Source organism: Cucurbita moschata, unplaced genomic scaffold (assembly GCF_002738365.1).
Source record: "Cucurbita moschata cultivar Rifu unplaced genomic scaffold, Cmos_1.0 Cmo_Scf00088, whole genome shotgun sequence".
Taxonomy (NCBI): Eukaryota; Viridiplantae; Streptophyta; class Magnoliopsida; order Cucurbitales; family Cucurbitaceae; genus Cucurbita; species Cucurbita moschata.
The window spans coordinates 322,760-347,807 of record NW_019268604.1 but is presented as its reverse complement, the minus strand read 5'-3'; the positions used below and the strand labels follow the sequence as shown (position 1 = coordinate 347,807).

At 34.1% G+C, this 25,048-nt stretch overlaps 3 protein-coding genes across 5 annotated transcripts in view; 2 read left to right on the top strand and 1 right to left on the bottom strand.

The window, feature by feature from the left end:
- The window catches only part of LOC111439249 (CCR4-NOT transcription complex subunit 3-like), a 20,757-nt gene extending 8,867 nt beyond the window's left edge, over positions 1-11,890 (top strand). The window contains exons 7-17 of one of the 2 annotated variants that reach the window (XM_023077022.1): positions 898-1,008; positions 1,324-1,380; positions 2,340-3,080; positions 3,630-3,797; positions 5,002-5,164; positions 7,445-7,605; positions 9,856-10,134; positions 10,212-10,346; positions 10,419-10,600; positions 11,080-11,188; positions 11,491-11,890. In XM_023077022.1, coding sequence (XP_022932790.1) covers positions 898-1,008; positions 1,324-1,380; positions 2,340-3,080; positions 3,630-3,797; positions 5,002-5,164; positions 7,445-7,605; positions 9,856-10,134; positions 10,212-10,346; positions 10,419-10,600; positions 11,080-11,146 — 2,064 coding nt within the window. In that variant the 3' untranslated portion in view covers positions 11,147-11,188; positions 11,491-11,890. Of the gene's footprint in view, positions 1-897; positions 1,009-1,323; positions 1,381-2,339; positions 3,081-3,629; positions 3,798-5,001; positions 5,165-7,444; positions 7,618-9,855; positions 10,135-10,211; positions 10,347-10,418; positions 10,601-11,079; positions 11,189-11,490 lie in introns of both variants that reach the window. The other variant, XM_023077021.1, reaches the window with a different exon arrangement.
- A 2,952-nt stretch (positions 11,891-14,842) lies between these two features.
- LOC111439258 (glucan endo-1,3-beta-glucosidase 8-like) lies at positions 14,843-17,485 on the top strand. Its single transcript, XM_023077028.1, has 2 exons — positions 14,843-16,200; positions 16,276-17,485. The coding sequence occupies exons 1-2, from the start codon at positions 15,872-15,874 to the stop codon at positions 17,384-17,386; spliced, it is 1,440 nt and encodes a 479-aa protein (XP_022932796.1). The 5' UTR covers positions 14,843-15,871; the 3' UTR covers positions 17,387-17,485.
- A 5,172-nt stretch (positions 17,486-22,657) lies between these two features.
- LOC111439253 (T-complex protein 1 subunit theta-like) overlaps positions 22,658-25,048 on the bottom strand; it is a 19,242-nt gene continuing 16,851 nt past the window's right edge. The window contains exons 12-15 of one of the 2 annotated variants that reach the window (XR_002709779.1): positions 24,265-24,474; positions 23,468-23,525; positions 22,918-23,065; positions 22,658-22,858 (exon numbers count right to left, since the gene is read on the bottom strand). Coding sequence is in view for 1 of the 2 variants with exons in the window: in XM_023077026.1 (XP_022932794.1) it covers positions 22,997-23,065; positions 23,468-23,525; positions 24,265-24,474 (337 nt within the window). In the remaining variant the exon portion in view is untranslated. Of the gene's footprint in view, positions 23,066-23,467; positions 23,526-24,264; positions 24,475-25,048 lie in introns of both variants that reach the window. The other variant, XM_023077026.1, reaches the window with a different exon arrangement.

The following is a 25,048-nucleotide window of genomic DNA, read 5'->3' as shown; positions in this document are numbered from 1 at the left end:
AAAAAAAAAAAAAAAAAAAAAAAAAAAAAAAAAAAAAAAAAAAAAAAAAAAAAAAAAAAAAAAAAAAAAAAAAAAAACTCAAAAATACCTTGAACTTTGAAAAGTAACATTAAAAAGTTTGGAGATAATCTATGAGGCGTTAATAGACAGTTTTCGTCCATATATTGACGGTAAGAATTTTTATGAACTTTTTAAATAAAGGTAAAGAGTGTTCATGCTACTTTTAAAATTTCTTGTTATTTTGTAAGCATAGTACTAATGGTAAGGGTATTTAACTTTTTTAAAAAATTGAGGGGTATTAATGAAACTTTTTAAAGTTCAAGGGTATTTTTGAAATATTATTAAAAGTTGAAGGGTATTTCTGAAACAAAGTACTAACGATTCCTATCCAAAACTAACGGTAAGGGTATTTTTGAGACTTCTTTGAAAGTTTACGGGTATTATTGAAACTTTTGAAAGTTTAGGAGTATTTTTTAGACAAATTACAAAGTTTAGGGGTATTTTTATTAATTTAGCCTTTTCCTATAATCAAATGTTGCAAAGTTAGGTTGTTGTCTCATTAGATTACTTGAGGGTTGTCTTAGTTGGCCTTGACATTCACATACATTTAATAGAAAAATGGAAAAAAGAACCATGGTTATAGAGGAGTAAAAATGGTTCGCCATGTAGAAATATCATGTAATAGTTTAGGACTACTCAAAAATAGTTGATTGATATATCTGCAACTACATTTTTATGTCTTTATCTGGACTGATATTGTTCATTTGACTACCAGTACTACTGAAACCGTGTACTTCTATTTCTTCATTTCAATTGAATGTGTTCATATGACTATATTTCAGTTCACTGAAATATCACTCACACTAGCCATTGACTTCTCAAAAACTGTCTGTATAGGAGGATTTTGATGAATTCAGTGATGTGGATGAGCTTTACAGCTCATTGCCACTTGATAAGGTGGAATCCCTTGAAGATCTGGTTGCAATTTGCCCTCCCAGCCTTGTGAAGGTATTGATTTTTCCTCCCTCTGCTAGAGAAAAATGTAGATGATTTTTTTTTGTAATCTCTTGGCCTTGGGTTGATTACCAACCTTTTCTCCCCTTATTAAAAAAGAGAATATGGAAGACTTTATGGAAATTTGTTCTTTGAGTGGAGGTGCAAGCCTCTTCTATTAAGAGATGCAAGCTTCTTGTATTGTCCAAAGAAGGCATAAAAAGAAGAATTTGAGCTAAAGACATAAGCCTCAAGAGCCTTTTAAATAGTTGTATCCTTGATAAAAACAAGTTGGAAATTTAATAAATAAATTGATCAATCTTTTGGCAGGGTACACCAGCTCTCAACTTGAAGACTAGTGTGGCAACGTTGGCAACTCAAGTGCCTGTATGTCTTCCTCCATTAATAATATATCCGAGACATTTACTTTTTTATGTAACTTATATTATAAAGGATTTGGATAAATTTGAAAGGTATAGCATGTCTATTAGCCATTAGAGACATAAATTTTGATGATATATACTATTTTTACTTGATTTCTTCATCATTTACATTCTGCTTTATTTGATGCATGATCCTTAAATTGATTTTTGGGCATCTGGACAAGTACCATGTTATGGAAATCTATTATTGCCCATGTAATTTGCGTTCTTGGTGCGGTGTAGACCAAATCAAGCTTCTTTATTAAAAATGTACTGAACTCCAAAGGAACAAAGCAGCCCATATTTGTATCCAATGTGACTGCACAAACTGTAACAACTAAAGGTAAATAAACACAGTAAAATAAAATAACTATTAATTACATCATGGTGGGAGTCCATTGTAAAATGCTCTTTTCCCTGTATGATGGTAAAAGATGAGCATGGTTAACTGTAAAATTCAGTGCGGCATGATTGGATTTGCTTGTATGAGATTAGTTTTTGTAAAACCCATTGTATTCCTTTTCATTTGTTGTCATGTCAACGAGGTCCAACCTTTTGAGATTGAATTGGCTTCTCACTTCAAATTATGGCTAATATATTGCGAGGCTAACAAATGTTCATAGCCAATTTATTTAATTTTAGGAGTTGTGTTATTGACAAAGGTCTATTTTTGTCGAAGATTTGGAAAATTTTCATAGATCCTTATCCAAAATTTAGGTGTTCTATTTTCTTCTACAGAGAACATTTTAGGATTTTCATGTGAAATACCAGAGATAAATCTGCAAGTGTAATCCAATGCGCTAACTTTTTTACTGTAGCTTAGGATTAAACAAAATACTTGCACATTTTTTACCCTTGTTTTGTCCTAAATATCACACTGTATAGTTGCTGGAGTACATTGGTAATGGATGATGAATTTTCCAGGTTACTGGTGCTCCTAATCTTCAACAAAATACTGTCATTCCAGATCAGGTTGATGATTCAACTTTGCCAGATGGTAACACAGACACTCTTTTGAAGAACCCACCTCCTAAGAATAGTGTCCTTGGTTCTTCTGCGGCTACATCACCCACCGGGAACCATGCTACCTCAGCATCCTTGAATGGTGCAGGGCATGGGTCTGCCTTGTCCGCTACATCAGCCATTCTTACAGGTTCAAGTGCTGTTCGTGCTGTATTGGAGACTACGGGTGCTTCTAATTCATCTCCTGTAAATATGCCCACTTCTGCAAAGGATGAAGAAATTGCTAGCTTCCCAGGCCGTAAACTATCTCCATCATTTTCGGATTCTGGACTTGTAAGGGGTGGCATGGGAAGAGCTGTCATTACTAATCAGCCACCCTCCACTTCCTCCCATACTTCTGGTATTGTGGTTCCTAGCACTATAATTCTTGGTAGCGTTCCTTCTACATCTGAAGTGACAATGAGAAACATTATGGGAGTTGAAGAACGGGCTGGTAACAGTGGCATGGTTCAGTCCATGGTTTCCCCTTTAAGTAATAGAATCGTTTTGCCTACAGCAGCTAAAGTTAGTGATGGAACAACTACAGTTGATCCTAGCAATGTTAGTGATGCAGCGGCTATAGGTGGTCGGGTTTTCTCTCCATCTGTGGTTCCTAGCATGCAGTGGAGGCCAGGAAGTTCTTTTCAAAATCCGAATGAAGGAGTATGAGGCTTACTAGTTTATTCAAAATTTCAGTTCATTTTTTTAATTGGAATACTTATGTGGATTATTTAACTACTGATGATTAATAGGAGATTTTAAGATAAATTAAAATCATTTGTGGGGTTGATAATGAATTAATCTGTTGAGGATGAAGTATTTCTTAGTTATATGCTTTAGTAAAAAGTTTATAAAGATAATTTTAGCGGCCAACACGAGTCTATTTCAGTGGTTAAGGTATCTACTTCTCTTGAGGTCAGAAGTTCAATTCCTCACCCCGTATTTGTTTTACTAAAAAAGAAAAAGGAAAGGGAAAGGAAAGAAAAGATAATTTGAGCTTGTTTCTGTTTCTTTCTCAAAAAAGCTAAGGTCATTGTTTCAAGTTTGTTCTGAACCTTGTATGTTTACTTAATAAAATATTCATATAAATCTTTAGTGATAAATGGTTCAATTCTAGATGACTTTGATGTAATCATATGATTACTGGCTTATTCCCAAGACAATCTATAAAATTACTTTTTGTCCTTATGTAGTTAACTATTTCATCTTCAGGGGCAGTTTCGTGGAAGAGCTGAAATAGCACCAGATCAGAGGGAGAAGTTCTTGCAGCGCCTCCAACAAGTTCAGCAACAGGGCCATAGTACACTTCTTGGCATGACTCTTGGTGGAGGAAATCACAAGCAATTTTCTTCACAACAGCAAAGTTCACTTCTTCAGCAGGTTTTCTCATTCAAAATGCAAAGCTCTCTTTCTTTAGTACACGTTCGGCAATTATTTTATTGAAAAACAGTGGCCTTTTTGCTGCTTCTTCATGCATGCCTTTGTTTTTCAAATGGTAGGGGAAAGATAAGAAATGTTCCCATAATAAAACCACCTTGGTGAATAATAAATGAGTAATTGGGAGAGTTTCCCCCTTAATTCATTGGGTTTTGGGAGAATGCTTTATCCTCCTATTTTCCATATTCTTTCTACTTCTCTTTGCTTTCTCTCACTTTCCATCCTCCCTCCCTCTACTTTATCTCTCCCCCTTCGTCTTTCCACATTCTCTCTCTGTACTCTCACCCCCTTGTATGTGATGGATATTTAACTGAGTGAGGCTGATACTGTGGTGGTTGAGGACAAAATTGATGTCCTCTAATGTTTCGTGATTTCTTCTAATTGCATTCTGATATAGTTGTGTAAGTTTTGCTTGTAAAATTTTCATTTATAAATGCCTAAAAGATAACGCCTTCATGTGAGGCAATAACCTGATGAATCATCAAAAGTGGTACATTTTCTGTGGTATGAAGAAAGTATGTGGAGCATCAAAAGTGTCCGCTTAAAGAACTGGTATGAAAAGAGAGAAGTTAAAAGACAACAAATTAACATTTAGGAGGTTGACGTTAGTGAATTCAATAAGACTTGGCCACTACTTTTTTTAATTTAATTTTATTTTTTTAAAGAACAAAAACTTTCATGGAGAAAAAAAAAAATGAAAGAATCCACGGGCATACATTAAGCAATCTTTCAAAAGGAAGCCCCACTTAAGTAATGAGCTCTAATTGTGCAAAATAGTACCTATGGGATAATTACAAAAGACCTTTGAAACTGAAGCCCAAAGAGAAACGTGAAATCTAACATGAGACCAAAGAAGCTAACTTGCTAACTTGAGCATAACTCAAATAGATAAGACATTATATACCAACCAAGGGGAAAAAGATTCGGATCCTAATCTCCATCTTGCTTGTTGTTGAACTAAATTGAAGAAGCTTAACATTGCGTTGCACCATAATACAACGGAAACCTTTTCTTGATTATTCTTTAGAACCTTTCATAGCTGTACAGGTTTATCGTGAATATTTATGCTTGCTGATCACCATGTTCAGTCTGAACATAATTTGGCATTCTTAAATAGTCTCAATGATGTGTTTTACTGTATTTTCAGTTCAACTCCCAAAATTCATCTGTCACTTCTCAAGCTGGTCTGGGAATAGGAGTTCAAGCACCTGGAGTAAATGCTGTTACCTCTGGCTCATTACAGCAGCAGCCAACTTCCTTCCAGCAGTCTAATCAGCAAGCATTAATGACAACTGGGGCAAAAGATTCTGGTATGACCTGGCTTCTTGTCGTCATATTCCAATGTGTTAAGGCTCCTCCACCCCTGTGGGTTGCCCTTCATATTCAATTTTGCATGGGTGAAGGGGCACAATTGAAATTATGAAGCCCCCATGTAATTACCTTGGGATAGGACATCACGTATAAATGTGTTTATATTTGATTGTCCTACGAAGATTAAAGACAATTAGGGCAAAAGAGTTTGGTACTATCTTGCTTCGTGTCCTCATATTCCTTTCGCCTCCTTCCTGTGGGTACCCTTCATATTCAATTTTTGCATGGGTGAAGGGGGCACAATTGAAATCATGATGCCCTAATGTAATTACTTTGGGATAGAACATCACACATAAATGCATGTTTTCATTTGACCCTCCTACCGAGATTAATATCTCAGATTTAGGCTCCCTGCCTCTGTCTCCACCTCTTTTGTTATGAGTTAGTACTTTATTAGAACATCTAGTACTCTATTCTTAGGATTATCTGAAGTGCGAGGCGCAATAGTTTACTAGAGCTTAAGTAAGCAATGAAAAGAAAAGTACGTTTTTTTTTCCTCCAAGGTGCATGACAGAAAAACATTGAAGTTTTTTATGTATTAAAAAATGTAGTATAGTGAATAATAAAATAATAATTATTTAAGAGATGAAAGCTTTTTTGTGAGAAATTGGGGAGAAATTTGAGATCTTTTGAGAGTTCTTTAGATACTTTATTAAAAAAATAAGATGAGTGCTTCAGGCATCCTAAAATGTACACACTTGCATTGAGTGGCTTAGTGAGGATGTGAGTTGCTTAACCTCGCTCTTTTAGCTTACACTTGCATTGGGAGTATCCCTTTCAATAATCATATATTAGTTTCCTGTAATGGTAAGCCGAGATGTACAATTTGTGCTTTGAGAAGTTTGAGACAGGTGAGCCACTTTCATCCTTACTTTTTCTTTTAGTTAGGGATGTCTTTAGTAGAATTGTTTTGAAAGGTGTGGATGGTAACATTCTCAAGGGGTTTCTAGTAGGGAGGGATAGTTAGACTCTATCTCATCTCCTGTTTGCGGATTACATGATATTTTTTTGCTCAAGGAAGTGTCTTTTGTTAATCTCAACCGTATCTTATTGTTTTCTCTGTCTATTTTGAATCAAAGATTAACAGTGCTAAAAGTCATGTGTTAGTAGGCATTAATTGAGACCATTCTAAATTGGATAGGTGGACTTCTGTAGTGGGCTGTGAGATTGGTTATTTTCCCTCTTCGTTCGTGGGTTTCCCTCTTGGTAACGACCCTAAAAGTGTCCTATCATCAGACCCAGTGATGGAGAAGTTGCAAAAATAGTTTGCTTCGAAAATGTGTTTTTTCTAAGCGGTAGACTCACCCTTAATGTGCGGAATCCCAATTTACTTCCTCTCTTTGTTCAAAGTCCTGATTTAATGAGTAAGAATTTAGAGAGGACAATGAGGGACTTTTTGAGTGTTTCCCTAAAAGGTGTGTTCAACACATGCTTCAGCCATGCCATGCCTTCCGAAGTGCGCTAGGCATCTAGGACTAGAACACTAACAGTAATATAACCTGCTTCAGCCATGCCATGCATTATGTTTTCTTAAAATTGAACCTCTTTTTATGATTTCTTATGTTAGTTTTCAATCGATGTTAGAATGTTATTTCTGCCAACTGGAATGTGTTGTAAGCTCATTGCCTCTTTTTAGGACTCCGTGTCCTTTCTTTTGTATTCTTTATTATGTTGAATATACTAACTCAAACCAAAATGTCGTCTTAAATTCTTCTGTTTGTTGCCATTTGGAACCTCAAATTTCCCTTGGTTCAAATTCTCTAATGGTCTATTTTGGAAAAATTAACTCCGTAGAAATCAAATTAAGAATTCAGATTGCCACTCTGAAGCACTTGTACAATAATATTTATCGAGTCTATAGAACATATTTTACAAAGGCGTGTTTTTGTAAGAAAAGCATGGGCTTATTCTTCAACATGTTTAGGTTGACTTGTGGTTTCCTCGTCAAGTTACAGGGTTTTCGTCATCAAACTCATCAGCTTCTAAGTTTGGGATAGTTTCTTTTGAAAAGAAACAAGCATTTTATGGAGGATAATTTGAGAAATTTAATAAAGTGGTGGATCCAGTTAAATTTATAACCTCTCGGTGATGTGCATTGCCACATGTTTTTGAAGTTAGCCTTCCTTTACAATTCAGAAATGATATATCGATAACTGAAATGCTTGTGTTCTCATAGAACTTAATAAACAAGACTGACGATAAGTTCTTGTGTAATGCAGATGTTGCCCATTCAAAAGTTGAGGAGGAGCAGCAGCAGCAACAGCAGCAACAAAGTTTACCCGAGGATACTACTGATTCTGCTTCTGCTTCTGCTTCTGCTTCTGCTTCTGTCCTTGGAAAGAATCTGATGAACGATGATGACTTAAAAGGATCATATGCGGTAGATACTCCAGTACGTGTTATTTCTCATCTATCATAATGATCAATACTTCAGTGCATTAATCTTTCCTTGTCAAACAGGTTGTTAAATATTATTACAATACATAAACAATATGAGACTGTATGTTAAAGAGACTGCATCCAATCCTAACGTTTGCTTAGAGCTTCTATGTAAATGAAAATAGTTGAACAAATTTGTTTGATATTCAATTTACCTGCACCCAGTATACGTAATGCTCTCCCTCCCCCCAGCTCTCCCAAACCCATCCCTTCCATCAGAATATCACCCCAACCATGCCATCTATCCTCGTACCTCTAGACCATCAGCGTTCACCATGGCTCTTCCCCAACCATCCCAATCAGTCACCCTCAATAGGAAGTCTTTCTCTATTTTACTCGATTGTAGTCCATTCTTATAGTTTGCTTACATTAAAATACATTGTGTAACTGTGTCACCTCTTTATCGATTGTCACTCAGTTTGAGATTCAGCTCAAAGACTTGTGATTTATACCTAATTCTGAATACCTCAGGTGACACTATCCCATAATTGATGTGCAGTAGTGTAACACATAGTCACAGCTTCATCTCCTGCATTATAGAATTCATGAGCCATGTTATAACCATTAAGTTTTCAGCATCCTAACAGACAAAAGAAGGATCATCTTGAGTGAGAATTTTTTTGTCTCCAGTAAGATAGTCAATCTTTCTGTTCATGAATATACATCCACACATTTTGGGACCAACGCAAAAAGTTATCTTCATTAAGCCGAATGGTAGTAACTTGGACAGTAGGACTATTGGGATGGATATGATTATCCGAAACTTTGGCAATAGATGACTTATTTTCTGATATTATTGCTGAAGAATAGCTTGGGTTGAGGTTAATTGTCTTAATTCAGAGAATCCAACAACTAAAAGAGGACGTAAGCAATCAGATATCCACAAAACTGATTGAGAATCAAAGCACAAACCAAATTAGAAACGTAGAATACCCACAATCGAGAAATACCTCTAAAATTGAGAACCAAATTGATGGTGACACACTCTGCATATGGTGAAGGAGTAATGACGGTGAGGAGCTAACGGACTGTATGGATTGAGGATGATGTGAACAGATGAGGGGAAAATTGTAGGGAGTACAACCCACTGGATATGACGTGCCTTGTGTAGTTGGGGTCTGATGATGAACTATACTAGGGAAGTCAATGTAGAGCAAATCAGGCAACATCGAGTATTGAAGGGAGTTTGCAATTGGAGTCTTGTGGGCAACGGTGACTAGGGACAGCAGCTAGGGTCTAGGGTTAGAGTTGTAGTTTTAGGGGTTTATTCATTGTTAAATCGTCGGTAAACCCAAAAGCTTTAGTTGATGAGTTACAGTAAATTTAATTATATTTACTTTAACATCCCCTCATTTGTGAGCTTGAAAAGTTGTGGAGACTCAACAAGTGGAATTCATTGTTGATTAGAGAGGAAATTACACTAAGTGGAATTCATTTGTGGAGACTCAACAAGGAGAGGAAAGATTTGCTGACACCTTCTGACCAAGACGCATGACTAACTGAAAGTGGCATAAAAAAGTTTCTAAAACATGATAACTTGATCACAATGAACGGAAGTATAATCTCGAGGTCCTATTTTACTGATGATGCACCTATTAGGATTCAAGTTGGTAAGCATGTGGGCTTTCACTCTTTCAGAACAAATGTTCTCTTCGTTTTCATCTGATAGAAACCAAATGCTTGAAACTGGAGTTGTACTGAAAAGTTGAAGAACAAGAAAATAACTACAATGTGTAAATTAATTTGAGGAAATTGGATGGAACCTTCCAGCCCGGAAAACTATAAAATTGCCAATTGTCTCCACCTCTCACATTCTGTATGTATCTACCACACCGCACTAACACACTCTAATAACTCAATACGACTATCTTTTTCTCGATTATATCTTTGATATCATTGTAAGTCACATCTAAGTTACCAACTGCTTTTCAGAATATGGAGTTGGAGGTCTAATGCAGTATCACCCAGGACATTATTTTTGTTGCCTTTACTTGGAATGTAAAATGATTTATGTGTTTATTCCATTTCTTCTACTAAATCCAATTAGAAAAGGGTATTTTCATATATTAAAATAACCTTTATGAGAGCTTTGTTCTCTAATTTTTTAGATTTAGTCATTTGTTCTATAAAAAAACTGTATCACTTGATAATCTAAACAACAACCTGAATTTCCACTATCTGTATGTTGTAGGCTGGTGTACCTGCTTCATTGACCGAGACTGCTTCAGTGTCAAGAGAAGATGACCTTTCTCCTGGTCAACCTTTGCAGCCTGGCCAACCTTCTGGAAGTCTTGGTGTCATTGGCCGAAGAAGTGTTTCTGACTTGGGCGCCATTGGTGATAGCCTTGGTGGATCCTCGATGGCTACTGGAGGAATGCATGATCAATTCTACAATTTGCAAATGCTTGAAGCTGCATACTATAAGCTACCTCAGCCGAAAGACTCAGAGCGTCCAAGGAGTTATACTCCAGTTCAGATACATATCTCTTTATTTTATTTACTATATTACATAGATTTTATTTTACTCTAAACTTATTTCATCTGCAGAGACACCCTGCAATTACTCCTCCGAGCTATCCTCAAGTGCAGGCACCTATTATAAACAATCCTGCTTTTTGGGATCGATTAGGTCTCGAGACCTATGGCACTGACACATTGTTCTTTGCATTTTACTATCAACCGGTATTACTCTCTATATCTTGTCACGCATTGCTATTTTTGTGACAATGAGTTTAATCACGTGCTGGACCGCAGAACACCTATCAACAATATTTGGCTGCTAGAGAATTAAAGAAACAATCTTGGAGATATCACAGAAAATACCAGACATGGTTCCAAAGACATGAAGAGCCAAAAGTTGCTACAGATGAATATGAGCAGGGAACTTATGTGTACTTCGATTTTCATGTTAATAATGATGACCTACAACATGGATGGTATGTTTACTTGTTAATCTCGGCAATTTTTCTATTAGTTGCCTCATTTTTTACTGACTTGTGTACATGTAAGGTGGAATCTTGTGTTTCATGACATCTAGTTCTACTTTTATGGAGGTGTTATTGATGATATGATGCTATAAAAATATGATTGAGACTTGGAACGTTAAGAAGCTCGTGCGGCCACTTTCCTTTTTGCTAATAATGAAAGGAGTCCGAGTTCCTAATGCAAATAAGTTTTCGTAAATACATTACTGTTTTGGGGAAAAGGTCAAGTGACTGCAGAGAGAGAGTTTTATTTGGAGTTTTAGGGCTTGCAAAACTGGGTTTGGATGATCTGAAGTAATACTTTATACATCCACACAGTTCTGCCGACCCCCCCTTCCCCCAATATATATATATATATAGATAGATAGATATATTTATTTATTTATATACACTTGTGTGGAACCATATTTGAATTATTTTTTGTACTGTAGGTGCCAAAGGATTAAAACCGAGTTCACTTTTGAGTATAACTACCTCGAAGATGAACTCAATATATAGAGGATGTAGCGACTTTGATCAAGTGATCCTATGCTTTCCCAGGTTTCAACTTTTTCCGCATCTTTTTGAAGTGCCAACTCTTATCTTGTTTTACATAAACTAGAAAGAGAGCTATATCCGTAGCTTGACTTCTTCTTGTATTAATTATAGTGGGTAAGGGGTGAAAAGAATGGAAGTCAACACATTTTAGTCTTTGGTGAAGTCTCCTTTCTTCTTTAGATGTTTGAATTATTTTCATCTTGTAATGAAATTTTCAAATAATGGTTATGTGGGGTTTAGATTTTGCAGTTTGAATTAGTATATCGGTCTGTTCGATCATCTTAATTCTGCGTTTTGCATTGCAGGTTCATTATCAGGCAAAGTTGCAGTGAGTTAAAGGTTGATTTAGCCTTTTTGTTTCCGTTTCTCTTTTAAATTGTAAATGAGACATGGATATCAGTTATAAAGATATTATATTAACACATGGCTTACCTTGTATTACGCCTTTTTCTGGTGTTCATCAGATCAGATCAGATCAGACCTTTACTAAGCTATTTTATTCTATAATTGGGAGCGAGAAATTAGGTTTGTTTAGCTACAATCCCAGGAGAAAATGAATTACATCTCAATCTTAGCTGTTTTGGTCTTCACAACTTATGTGAGTCGTATTTAATGAATTTTTTTTCTCAAGATCCCTGCTTGCTTCGAGTTTTAAGAAGCATGGGCTTAGCACGTGAATACATACATGGGCCTAACCCTTTTTCAGACACCTTCTCAACTTTTGGTGCATGGATGAATTGATGGGAAAGTATGGAGCAAAGTTTATGTGCTTTCTGATACGATTGATTATAATTATAATGATGCATGGTCCTATAGGTTTTTATCCATTTGGCTATGCTCAAATTGACATTCATACACGTTATTTGTATTCGAGGTTTTCCTCTTTAATGTTCAAATGAAAGTGGGGCTTAACGTGGGTTCGTTGTGGCTATGGGTGGCCTACCTTAGAATTGACTTTACTTATATTCCTTTTTTCTACTTTAGGACATATTCATCGCTTTTTTATTATTTGTCTAAAGTTTTGCTTGTTCCAAAAGGAACCGCTGACATAATTTTTGTTCACTTATGATTTGATTATGGCATATTAAGATTAAGCTTAACAAAACAAAAATTAAAAGAAAAAAAAATGAGGTGTTTATATGTGTAAGCTTTGTCCATTCAAGTGCCTATTAAGAGATTGGGTGTTTGAAGGCGAGATGTTATGGTTCACATGCTTTATGCTTTAAAATACTTTTATTTTGTTATATTTATTATTTAATAAAAGAGTCTTGATCTGATTAGGCGGAAATGCATTTTTAAAATATTTTTTAATGTTAAATAATCGATAAAAATTTCAATATTAAATTGTCTTGATCTGACTTGAGATTGAGTAGTAGTGGCCACATTCAGGAGGCATCCTCCGGTGCTAACAAATCTTGTCCCTTTTTATTATTATTATTATTATTATTATTATTTTTAACTGTTCTTGAAATTCCCCCAAGTGTCGACACAGAAATCAGTCAGAGAATAAGGTAAATATTAATCAATTGATAGATGGGATTTGCTAATTGGATTGTTTTTCCATTTCTTTCTAAATTTGAGCATTAATGGATTTTTTAGTATTTATAAATATGTCATAATATTTTGTTTTTCATCCAAAATGCTTTTAGACTGGTTTCAAAAAGTTGAGAAATAGAAAACGTTACCAATAGCAAAGGGACGAGTGCCGAAAACTAACAAATGTGACTTATTTAGCTGGCGTCGTCGTTTGTATATGGGGTCCTTACTTTTACTTGAAAAAAAAATGATAGACATAGAACGAATAAAAATGGTTTGGTGTTATATGATACTTATGCTTTAGTCCATTCATCCAATCTAGCCCATAAGACTTCTAAAGTAAATCTATTTATAGTATTGATCTAAGCTTATCACTAACTTTTCTTGGTTAGTAGTTGTCCGTGTCCAATAAAAAAAAAACTTCATAACAATCCAAAATGATAAAATTTTAACATTTATAGCCCAAACCAAACTCTCAATCATTTATTAGTCTCTAAAAACTTGTTAATTAGGTTAAAATGTTGCTAGGTTCACGAATAATCTGGATAGTTGCATTCTAGTCTAACTCTAATCTGCTACAAATCTCATGGAGTTTGTGCTAGCCCTAATGGTCTCACAATACGAATTGACATAACCCTCGTGCTTGCCACCTTTATGTGGTCTCTCATCCTATGCTGACAAGAACATGGTTAGAGAATAGATGGAGCCTATAATCACACCCATATAGCGTAAATATTGCATTCTTAGGTGCATATGCACCATACTAAGTATAAAAGTACAAATGTGGGTCTCAACGCTAGTGTTAGGTCTCTTACTAAGGATTAACTATTATCCTCTAACAGTACCACACTCGTACAATCATATCACATTACACGAGATACAGTAATATGCAATCATATTTCTATTAACCTCATGACTCAGTCTATTCATAAGCAATTAGTAAGTCATAATAAAATGAACTTAACACTGTAATACAATTAATCAGCATCTCAACTGATGGACGAATATCTACAATCATATCACAGTAATACATAATCATATCCTATTGAATGAACTTATCAATATAATACTACTAATCAACATCTCAATTGATAGGGGCATTTCTTAAACATATTATATCTTAAACAAACTTTAACTACAACTGAGTTCGTACTCAAAAACTATTTCAATAAAATATCTTAAATATTTGATGCACTCTACATGGCTTAGTATAATGATCTGGATTATAACTTTCATATACCATACATATATTCAATAAAAAAAACTTGTAAATATGCTCATTCTACAAGCGAATATTAAAATGGATTGAGCTAAATAGCTACTTACCCTAGTTGACATGGAAAGGCCCACGTGCACGCCACAAACACGTTCACACACGTTCTTCCTCCCTACATTTTTTTTTTTTTTTGTACGGTTTCAATCTTGTTTCTCCTTTTTGATCCCTTCGTCAATTTAGTTCCTTCACTAAAGTTCAAGAACTTTTAACTACGAATGCAATAAGACGAGAATCATGAAAAATGATGAAAGAATTTTTCATTTTTTTTGGTTTGAGTTGAATTGAATTATGAAAATTGGAAAATTTAATGTAAAAGAGTCGACCTAACTAATTGGACTAACCTAAAATAGGGTTACAATCCAACCAAATCCTACTCTATTCTTACAAAAAAAAAAAAAAAATTAAGAATGTTTAGGGTGGTAAGAAATGATAGTGATCTGTGACTTGTAAATGCTTAATTTTTTTAAATAATTAAAAAAAAAACAACTCGACAATCCAATCTTAAAAATAGATGGTTGGGTCGTGAGCTCTAATTATTTGAATCACCAACCAAATCAATTTGAATCACCAACCAAATCAATTTAAAATTTGGAGTTGGTTCAAAAATAATCTCGGAGTTGAATGAAGCCGTAGTGTATTGAATCTCCCTTGGTTGCGTGTGGTTTTAGATTGAAATGAAATCCAAATATATTAATATAATATATTGTATAGTTTAATGGTGTGATTGCGTCGGCAACCGACCACCACACAGTGGCAAGTGTGAAATGACGATTGTAGCCTCCATGGTTTAATATGGAACTCCCGATGTTCTTCTTCACCCTTTTTGAGTAGAGAACAAGAAAGCCGGGGAACCCTTTCCCCTTTCCCTTGATTCTATTTCCCTTTTGCAGATTACACTTTTTAGTCATAAATTTATAATAAAAAGTTCAAAAAAAGTAGAATTATTTTTCATTCGTTAATTTTCCTTCCGTTTCCTTGATTGGGGGGATAGCGGATATGAAATCCCACCTCTAATTGGTACACCCACTGTTCTTCCTGATTACCAGAGACCCGAAGCCCTTTCCCTTCCAGTTTGTATTTCAATCCTTCGAAGCCCTTTCCCTTCCAGTTTGTATTTCAATCCTTCGAAGCCCTTTCCCTTCCAGTTTGTATTTCAATCCTTCGAAGCCCTTTCCCTTTCAGTTTGTATTTCAATCCTTTCTCCACTAACATTTGTAGCTGTTCTTCTTGTTCTTGTTCCCATTTCTACCACTGCTTCCATCCGCCATTCAATTATAACCGTTGAGGGCCCCCTTTTGTCTTAATCTATCTCTCTCATAACCCCATTTCTCCGTTTTTCCTTTCCCACTCTCCACTTTCTCCGGTGCCGCTTGGGTTGTTTATCACTTTCTTTCTTATTTCATCCCCTTCTTCTCTGCTTATTTGATTTCTTCCTTTTTTTTAGGCTGTTCTTCTTCTTGTTCTTCTTCCTTTTCCCCTGTTTCACTCTCAATCTCCCCTGTTCTCTGTTTTTCCTGATTTGGGTTTGCTTTTATTCCTATTTCCACTGTACACCCACAGGAATTTCAATCTCATCCTTTTTCTTCTCCCTCTACTTACCTTTATTCCTACTCCTACTTCTTCATCGCTTTATTGGATTCTTTTGTCTTCTCTCTCTCCCTCTCTATCACCATCTCTGTTCTCGTGGGGGCAAATATTGCCGGATCTTCGGGGGGAAGACGGAAAACCCTTCAGTTTTTTTTCTTTTTTTCCCCATCTTTTTCTATAATCAATCTGTTCAGATCACTTTCATTTGCTAATTCCATCTGGGTATCATTGCTTTTTGTTATTTCATTCTTTTTCCCCGTTTTGTTGGCTGTGAGCGAGGTGGGAAAATGGGAAGATTATGGATTCTGAAATGGGTTTTGTTGGTTGGGGTTTTGGGTTGCTGTATTGAAGGTCTTGGAGTGAATTGGGGAACTATGGCGAATCATAAATTACCCCCTAAGACCGTTGTGCAGATGTTTAAGGATAATGGGATTCAGAAAGTGAAGCTGTTTGATGCAGACCAATCCTCCATGGGCGCTCTGGCTGGCACTGGTATTGAGGTCATGGTTGCCATTCCTAATGATCAACTTGTCGCCATGGGAGACTACAATCGAGCTAAGCAATGGGTGCAGAGAAATGTCTCCCGTTACACCTTTGATGGCGGAGTTACCATCAAGTAATTCATTTCAAACCACACAAAATTGTTTAAGCTAAGCCCGTGTTTTGTTCTTACTATGATGTTCTTGTACAGATATGTTGCTGTTGGCAATGAGCCATTTCTATCCTCTTATAACGGATCATTCTTGAATGTTACCTTTCCAGCCCTTCAAAACATTCAAAATGCACTTAATGAAGCTGGTTATGGGGACACCATCAAGGCAACGGTACCCTTAAATGCTGATGTTTACAACTCCCCGGTGAACACCCCGTATCCGTCTGCTGGTCGGTTTCGGAGCGATATCAATGGACTCATGACTCAAATCGTCCAGTTTCTAAGCAAGAACAATGCACCATTTACTGTCAACATATACCCTTTTCTTAGTCTTTATGGCAATGACAACTTCCCATTCGACTATGCTTTCTTTGATGGTGCAAGCAATCCTGTTGTTGACATGAACACCGGGATTCAATATACGAATGTTTTCGACGCGAACTTTGACACGTTGGTGTCGTCTCTGAAAGCTGTAGGACTTGGGGACATGCCAATTCTAGTTGGCGAGGTTGGATGGCCTACTGATGGTGATAAGAATGCCAATGCTGGCAATGCTTATAGATTCTACAATGGCCTTCTACCAAGGCTTGCAGCCAACAAAGGCACCCCATTGAGGCCTGGATTCATTGAAGTGTACTTGTTTAGCTTTCTTGATGAGAATGGGAAGAGCATTGCTCCAGGGAACTTCGAGCGGCATTGGGGCATTTTCGGGTACGACGGTCAGCCAAAGTTCGGCATGGATCTTTCAGGTCAGGGCCAGAACAAGCTGCTTGTGGGAGCACAAGACGTGCAGTATCTTCCTCAAAAGTGGTGTATGTTCAATCCAAATGCTAAGGATTTAAGCAAACTAGCTGATAACATAGACTATGCGTGCACTTTTTCTGATTGCACTTCGCTTGGGTATGGATCTTCTTGCAATAATTTGGATGCTAATGGGAATGCGTCGTATGCGTTTAATATGTACTTTCAGGTGCAGAATCAAGATGAATTGGCGTGTAATTTTCAAGGTTTAGCTACAATGACCTCGCAGAATCTTTCACAAGGTACTTGTAAGTTCATCATCCAGCTAGCTTCGTCTTCCCCCTCCTTGGATGATTCATTTGTTAGCTTAGTATCTATGGCCTTGTTATTCACAGCAATGTGGGTATGATTTGGTTGTGTAGATACTTTATGATGATGATGTTCCATATTATTGCTCTTATACTTCAGTTTTTCTAATGTTCATTAGTTTATGATTGATTCTATTCAATCGCTGTTTTGGTTGTGTGGAAGCTTTCATCATCTCTTCTGCATTTTGTGTTGGTGGAATAGTGCATATGGAAAGAGGCATTAATGGATCATGGATGTTAGAATGTAATTGTTAGATCGTAATTGTAACCGTGCAAGTAGTGTTGAGGGCATTATATTAGAAATTGGACACAAGGAGGGTTCATATGTGCACCAAGAAAGTGAGAGTAGTAGGAGGAGGGGTGTTGGGTGGGGTCTTCTATATACTCAATCTTCCTTGCTTGTTGTTGTGTGGAGTCCTCTGTGGGTGACAATGGCTGCTGCTGCATCTCCTCCCAAAGAAAAGGGGGTTTGAACGTTTTTTCTTTGTTTTTCTTTGTTTTTCTTTGTTTTTTCTTTGTTTTTCTTTGTTTTTCTTTGGTTTTTCTTTGTTTTTCTTTGGTTTTTCTTTGTTTTTCTTTGGTTTTTCTTTGTTTTTCTTTGGTTTTTCTTTGTTTTTCTTTGGTTTTTCTTTGTTTTTCTTTGTTTTGGTTGTCCACATCTGAATCCACCATGAATTTACCAACATCTCTTCTTTTAACTTAAAATCTCATTCTTTTTCCTCATAAATCTAAACATCTTTTCTTTCCTGTTTTCTGTTTTTTATCCAACTTTCTTAATGCTACTACTGCTTCAAATGGGGTTTCGTAACCTCCCATTCTAATTCCAACACTACAAATATCACTTTTTTTTTTCTTTTTTTATTGGGGTTGTTACAATAGCTCAACAACTCAAACAACATAAATTCAAACAACTGTCGAGACAAAAAATTGAAAGGAATACAAAAATATCTACCAAGTATTTACCAAATATATTTATACCAGATTTTTTATACATCATGTTCCATATATTTTTTTTTTTACTAAATTGAAATAAACTAATGAAATTTAATGTCATTAATATTTTGAATTTTGAAACCCTATATTTTACATTTTATTTTAGTTATTATTATTATTTTTTATTTATTTATTTTGTGCAAGTATAAAAAATTAAATAAATAAATAAAAATAAAATTTGAATAAGTAAAAAAAAAAAAACATTTTAATTATAACACTAATGAGATTCTAGTTTCGATTCCAACCAATTAAAAATAAACACAATTAAAAGAATGTAATTTTCTCTTATTATTTGCATTACAATTAATTTTTCATTACAAATACATAAACATGGCCTAATTATATAATATAATTTGCAACAATATACTCATATTCATACTAATAACACTAAAGAAGAAATTAATGACTTTCTATCATTTCTATGCATTCTTATAAGCTGTAATAATATCTTCAGCGATATCTGCTTTAATCGAATGAGTTAATTGATAATATCATATTATTGCACCCATCGATGAAGCCAATTTTCTTTTTTGCAATAAGAGCATGCATAACTATTTTACTGCATGTTGATAATTTGTCCAATTTAATTTAATTGAAACAAGTGAATATTCTAGCTGATTAGAGTGCTGAATGTAATACAGATGTGTCAAATCAACCTCCAAAGTTTTGAAGCTGGATTTGGCTGATTCTGGCATAAAGTAAATTTTGATATTTAAGAACACCAAATCGGTGCTCTGATACCATGTTAAGAATGAGAAGTAGAAGTGAGATCGAAAGTACAATCTTCATTGATACTCACAATGTTTAAGTACCATACAAGCTACAAACTAACTCTTAAAAATAAAATAAGATAAAATATACTACTAACCAAGTTCTGAAAATAAGATAAAATATACAAAATATACTATTAACCAAATTTTGAAAACAAGATAAAATATACTATCAACCCACCGTTAAAAATAAAAAGAAAAATGTTAACTATAATGACAGAACTCCGAAAAAATATTAACGGACAAATATCTATTTATTTTTGGACTAAATCATTACAAATTTTAAAGATATTGAGACTAAATTAAAATGTTACAAATCTAAAAATATAGAGAATAAATCGTGATAAACTATAGCTTAGTAATTTATTGTAATAATGTACCTAAGTTCAATTGAGTTGAGTTGAAAAAAAAAACATTTAAACCAACTCGAACTCGAAGTGGGTTGGTGATGAGTTGAATAGAGTTCACAACCTAACTCAACCCAATCCTCTATTTTCAGGTTGGGTTGAGTTTTCAAATTATTATTTTAAAACTTACTATCCATAATACATATTACATTAATAACTAAAATCTCATAAAATTCAAATATCAAACATTTACTAGTTACAATGCATCTTTAGCATTTGGCTACGAACATTAAACATTTTAAATTAGGGTTGGGTCGGGTTTGATTATAACCCTATTTTACCGTACCAAAAAAATGTCAATCCATAAATTGAATAGAATTTTTAATTTTCTAAAATTTTAACCCAAAAATCAAAATAAATAGTTTCTTAAATTAGAAGTTAGCCATTTGGACTTTCTTACTTTTTAATTTTCAAAAATTAAATTTTTTGTTTAATAAGTTTCAAAAATTTTAATCTTGTCTTAGACATTAACTTATTTGACGTTTATTTAGAATCATATGCCTATTAAATAGAATTTAAATTTTAAACTTTTATTAGGCCTAAAATTCAATTTTATATTCAATAGATGTATAATTATCTTAATTTTCTATTAATCTAAAGTCGTTATTATATACATTACGTAACATTTTGTGCAGAAATATTTATTGAAAACGATTTAATAAAACAATGTCACGACTTACATGTTTAAGAAAAATATCTTAAAACAGTATATAAGAGATAAAAATAAACCTAAGTAAATATAAAAATAGCAATGCCCTTACTAACATAAGATCTACAAAATTAAATGCAGCTATCCTATGTAAGAGTCATGGTCTTTTAATGTGTCAACCATACAGGATGGCTTGCCTTTATTTGAAATATAGAAGTAGCACATGACTTGATTATTAGGGTAAGAGAATGCAAACACATGCAATCATGATTAGAGACCTATCATTTAAAACCATCATAAAGGTGACCTCGGACAAATTAGATGTGTAGTACTTCCCTACACAACCCACATGTGCGAGCATGAGCTAACCAGGAGGCTCGCACACCCCCTCGGCCTGCATGGTAGAGCTTGACTGTAGTCGGACGTTCGTAGGTACAACAAACCCTCGAATATCATGCAAGGCATAATGATCATCATCATCCTCATAGTGTACGCATTCATACTTATCATAAAAAGGGAAGTATCCTAATATAAATGAACATACAATATGCATGAGGTCCCTTAATATCACTTGGGGGTTTTGTATCAGAAAATTTCTCTTCATAATGCAACGTAACATCTCATCATAATGCAACATAACATTTCATATATCTCATGTCAATCATATCATAATGCATCATCATCCTAACATATCATATAGCATCATAGTACCTCACATCATAATAGCATCATAGCATCATTGTAATGCATCATAATATATCAAATCCCATCATCATAACATCATAACATCATTATAACACATCATAATATCATATCAACATACATGACACGTGCAAGAGCCACTTGACACATTTCATCATACATAAGACAAATTTTCCAACCGAGTCGATAGAATAGCTACTTACTTGTCTTAGCCAATGTTCTCCTTCCAACTTAATTTGCTTTTGTCCTTCAAGTTTTTTCTCACTTATACTGAAACTTTTTCTATTTGAATATTTACTCAATAGCCTTAATAACGGTTGAATTCCTAACTTAATTAAGAATAAAATAAACATAAATTATCTCAAAGTTTATATATGAAACTTGTAATTTAAATCCCCAATTATCGAGTTATTCAACCTTTTGTACCTTAAAAATACTAATAATAAATTCTAGGTTAATTATTAGAAACAAACTTCTTAAACAACTGAAAATGTACAACCAAATATCTAATACCTAAGCTTTAAATAAAATTTAATAACTAAAATCTTATAAAATTCAAATATCAAATATTAACCAAGTCTTAATATATTTTTTACATTTGTCACACATATTAAATATTCTTAATACATTTAGGAGTAGGATTGAGTTTGATTGTAACCCTTAAAAATTGTCAACCAAACTGAAATAAATTTTCGGTTTTTCAAAATTTCAATCCAACCTTAAAAAAAAATCTAACGTAGTCTAATTTTTATGGCATGAGTTAGATAGTTTGGATTAATCGGGCTATTGAATCATATGAGTATTCTTAATTTCTTTCGAGTTTAAAAAGCAAAAATGTTTTTTTTTTTTTTTTTGTTTTTATGGCAATAGTTAACTAACTTGTAGATTAAAAAAAAGCTATCGAATCAAACCATATTTTTGCAATAAAACATAAATAAAAAGACAAATATATCCCAATCCAATATTGAGACACTCAAGTGCTTCCAAATCTAAATAAATAGTTTAAATTAGTTTAAATTAGAAGTTAGCCAATTGGAGTTTCATATTTGTTCACAACAGGTTTTGGATTTTTAAAATGTAACTTTTGTGATGAATAGGCTTCAAAATTTTAAAACTGTCTACTAATTTATTTGACACTTTTTAAATCATATACATAATAAACACAATTACAAATTTAGAACATCATTAGATCTAAATCTAAACATCAATTTATTTTTAAAAATTCTGAATACGCAAAAAGATATTAGACATATTATTTAGAATTTAAGGAATTAATAAATATTTTTAATTTTGAACTGAAATAAATATAAATTACCTAAAAGTTTATATACTAAACTTAATAATAAAAAACTGATGAATTTTTTTAAAAAAATTAATATTTAATAATTCTCCTAACTTTTATTTTTTAATTGTGTCTATTAATATTACAAACTTTAAAAATGCTTAATAAATTCTAAAGAACCATTTGATAACTGTTCAGATTTTTAAAATTAATTGAAAAATGATGAATAACCAATTCATTGGAGGGTTCATATATCATCCAATGAGTAATATATTATCTCTATCAATCTTTGATAGCTGACAACTTAATATAATGATTATCAAAACAAGAGAAAAAAAGAAAAAAGGAAGGTAAAAAGATGGTGAGATCAAGTTTATTCTATAAAGACACCTATCTAAGATGTTAAAATCCTATAAGTTTCTCGAACAATAAAATGTTACAAGAACGGACCATCGTGTCATGAGATTAATTCAAAGTTGAAATGCACATGAGTTGACCCAAACGAGTGCAAGACGAGGGGGAAAACGGGAAGATGAATTGGAAACAAAGGATGCAAAAACCTAGCTGAGCTAGCTTGCCATCAACACATTCTAAATAGGCATCATTAAAGGAGTTCCCTACTAACACAATAAGCCGCGCTATAGCATCAACAACACATTATATCCAACAATCAAAAAAAGATATGTCCTATTTGCAGAGGCAATCGCAAAAGGCCACGTTTTCGGCAGAAAACTCCTCACCTAATAAAAACACCACCCTCATACAAACACAAACCATTTCGGTATATCTTGACCAAAACTTGCGGGCAGATGCAGGAATGATTTGTAGGAGTTTTGCCAATTGAGCGTTTAGTCCTCATCCATCCCCGCAGGCTGCGCTCCTCTCCTGGGGCCTCCAGCTGGTTTTGACATTATTATCTGCAACATGGGATTTAACATTCATTCTAAAACACATCTACACCACATAAACATGATAAGTTACGCATTATGGTTTACGTTACTCAAGTCCAGTTCAGCAATATTATTCATCCCTTGTTCTCAAGAAGGCAAGGGTCAAGTGTGAAATGTACAATATTTTCTGAATTCTTTCCTGCATAGTCCCCCGCCCCCGAAATGTACACACATGATAAGTTACGCATTATGGATCAAGAGAAGCTATGAAATGATGCTTGTCTCAGCTGTCCTATGTTTATATATATGGTTTTAACAAATTAAATATCAATCGAGGTCGCTAATAATTCTGTCTCAAAATGAGTTTGACAGAGAAAGGGAGATGAAGAATACGGTAAGAATATAGTTTGACAAAAATATTTGTAGTACCTGGTCCACTCGAAGGACAGTACAAGCAGCATCTGCAGCATACTTGAGAGCAAAGAGCCTAGAAAAGAAAAAAAGCCACACAAAAGAGGATGTTACCATGAGTTGGTCATCATCAGTATAGTATAATTAACAGGACAAATTTATGGTATAACAAGTAAATGACACTTCACCACTCTAAGGAAACTAATGGTGTTTTTTTCTAATAAATTGTACTTTCATCCAGGAAAAATGAAAAAACAATGGCATCCAAAAAGAATTAGTAAACCCCCTTTTGAGACCCCGAATAATGAACGATTTTTTCTTCAGAACACATTTAAGATTTGTCATTGCAAAAAAGATAATAGTAACTCCACCATTAACTACTTCATTTATGTATTTCATAGTAATATAAATGGGATTCAACTCAATCAATGACAGAATAAAGAAACACTACAAATCTCAACAAACTTGATGTGATATAAGAATCTATAATGGGACAGAACTTATTTCAATTAGGACAGTTCATATATGGTTGAACTGTTCACTATGATACTGCATTGCACCAAGTATCACGATGAGGTTCATGAATCAAAATTCATTATCAAGGTTTGGAATTAATGAGCACTCAATGAATCAAGTTAACGGCACTACTACTGAGGCACTAAAATTGAGCATTCTAAAGGTCCCAGAAAGGGGTGTGCTTCAAGTAAAATGTAACTTCAAGAAAGAGACGTAATTCTATATTGTACGAAGCATTGAACTAAGAGTTTCATAAGAATAACCATAATTATTCACGTTGTAAGAGAATGAAGACTGACTTTGTAATGTGAAGATCCCAGATATTCATCTTGGAAACATCCTTGCAAATCCCTTCCTCCAAGTCTATACCCACTCTAGTATTTCCGGATGCATGCTCAGCATACAATGATGATATTATCTCCATTGCATTTAGCCCAGCATTTTCAGATAATGTTTTTGGTACCATCTCAAAACTTTCTGCAAATTTTGCAATGGCATACTGATCCAATCTACATACAGACAAGGAAAAGTCATCAATAGTTTTTCAATTATAGAATAAAATAACTAACTCTGATCTAATACTCATAATAGCAACCCTTTGAAATAATTCAAAACATTGACCAAATTAAACAATAATAGTGCATTAGTTTGAATCAAAATGGAAAGAAATGTGTTAAATGGGACACTTAGAGCTGGCATTACAATATTTCTCATGATCTAAAGAAACTAATGGGAAAAATCATAAGCAAGCACGGAATAGAGAACTCCATAAGAAACTAAAGTTACTTCTTTGATTCTTTCATTTTTTTCTTCCAATTGATGAAAACTATTTTTGTATTGAAGAATCAACGTCAAGTAGGTCATACTAACTATTTTTTGAGAAAAATAAATCTTAGTTTTGATGGTCTATGCTAATGACATTATTCTCACAAGTGACGATGAACCAGGTATAGTTGAACTCAAGAAAAATCTTGCTAGAGAATTTCAGATCAAGGATCCGGAAACATTCAGATATTTTAGGGATAGAATTCGCAAGATCAAAGAAGTATCTTTGTTAATCAAAAAAAAAAAAAAAAAAAAAAA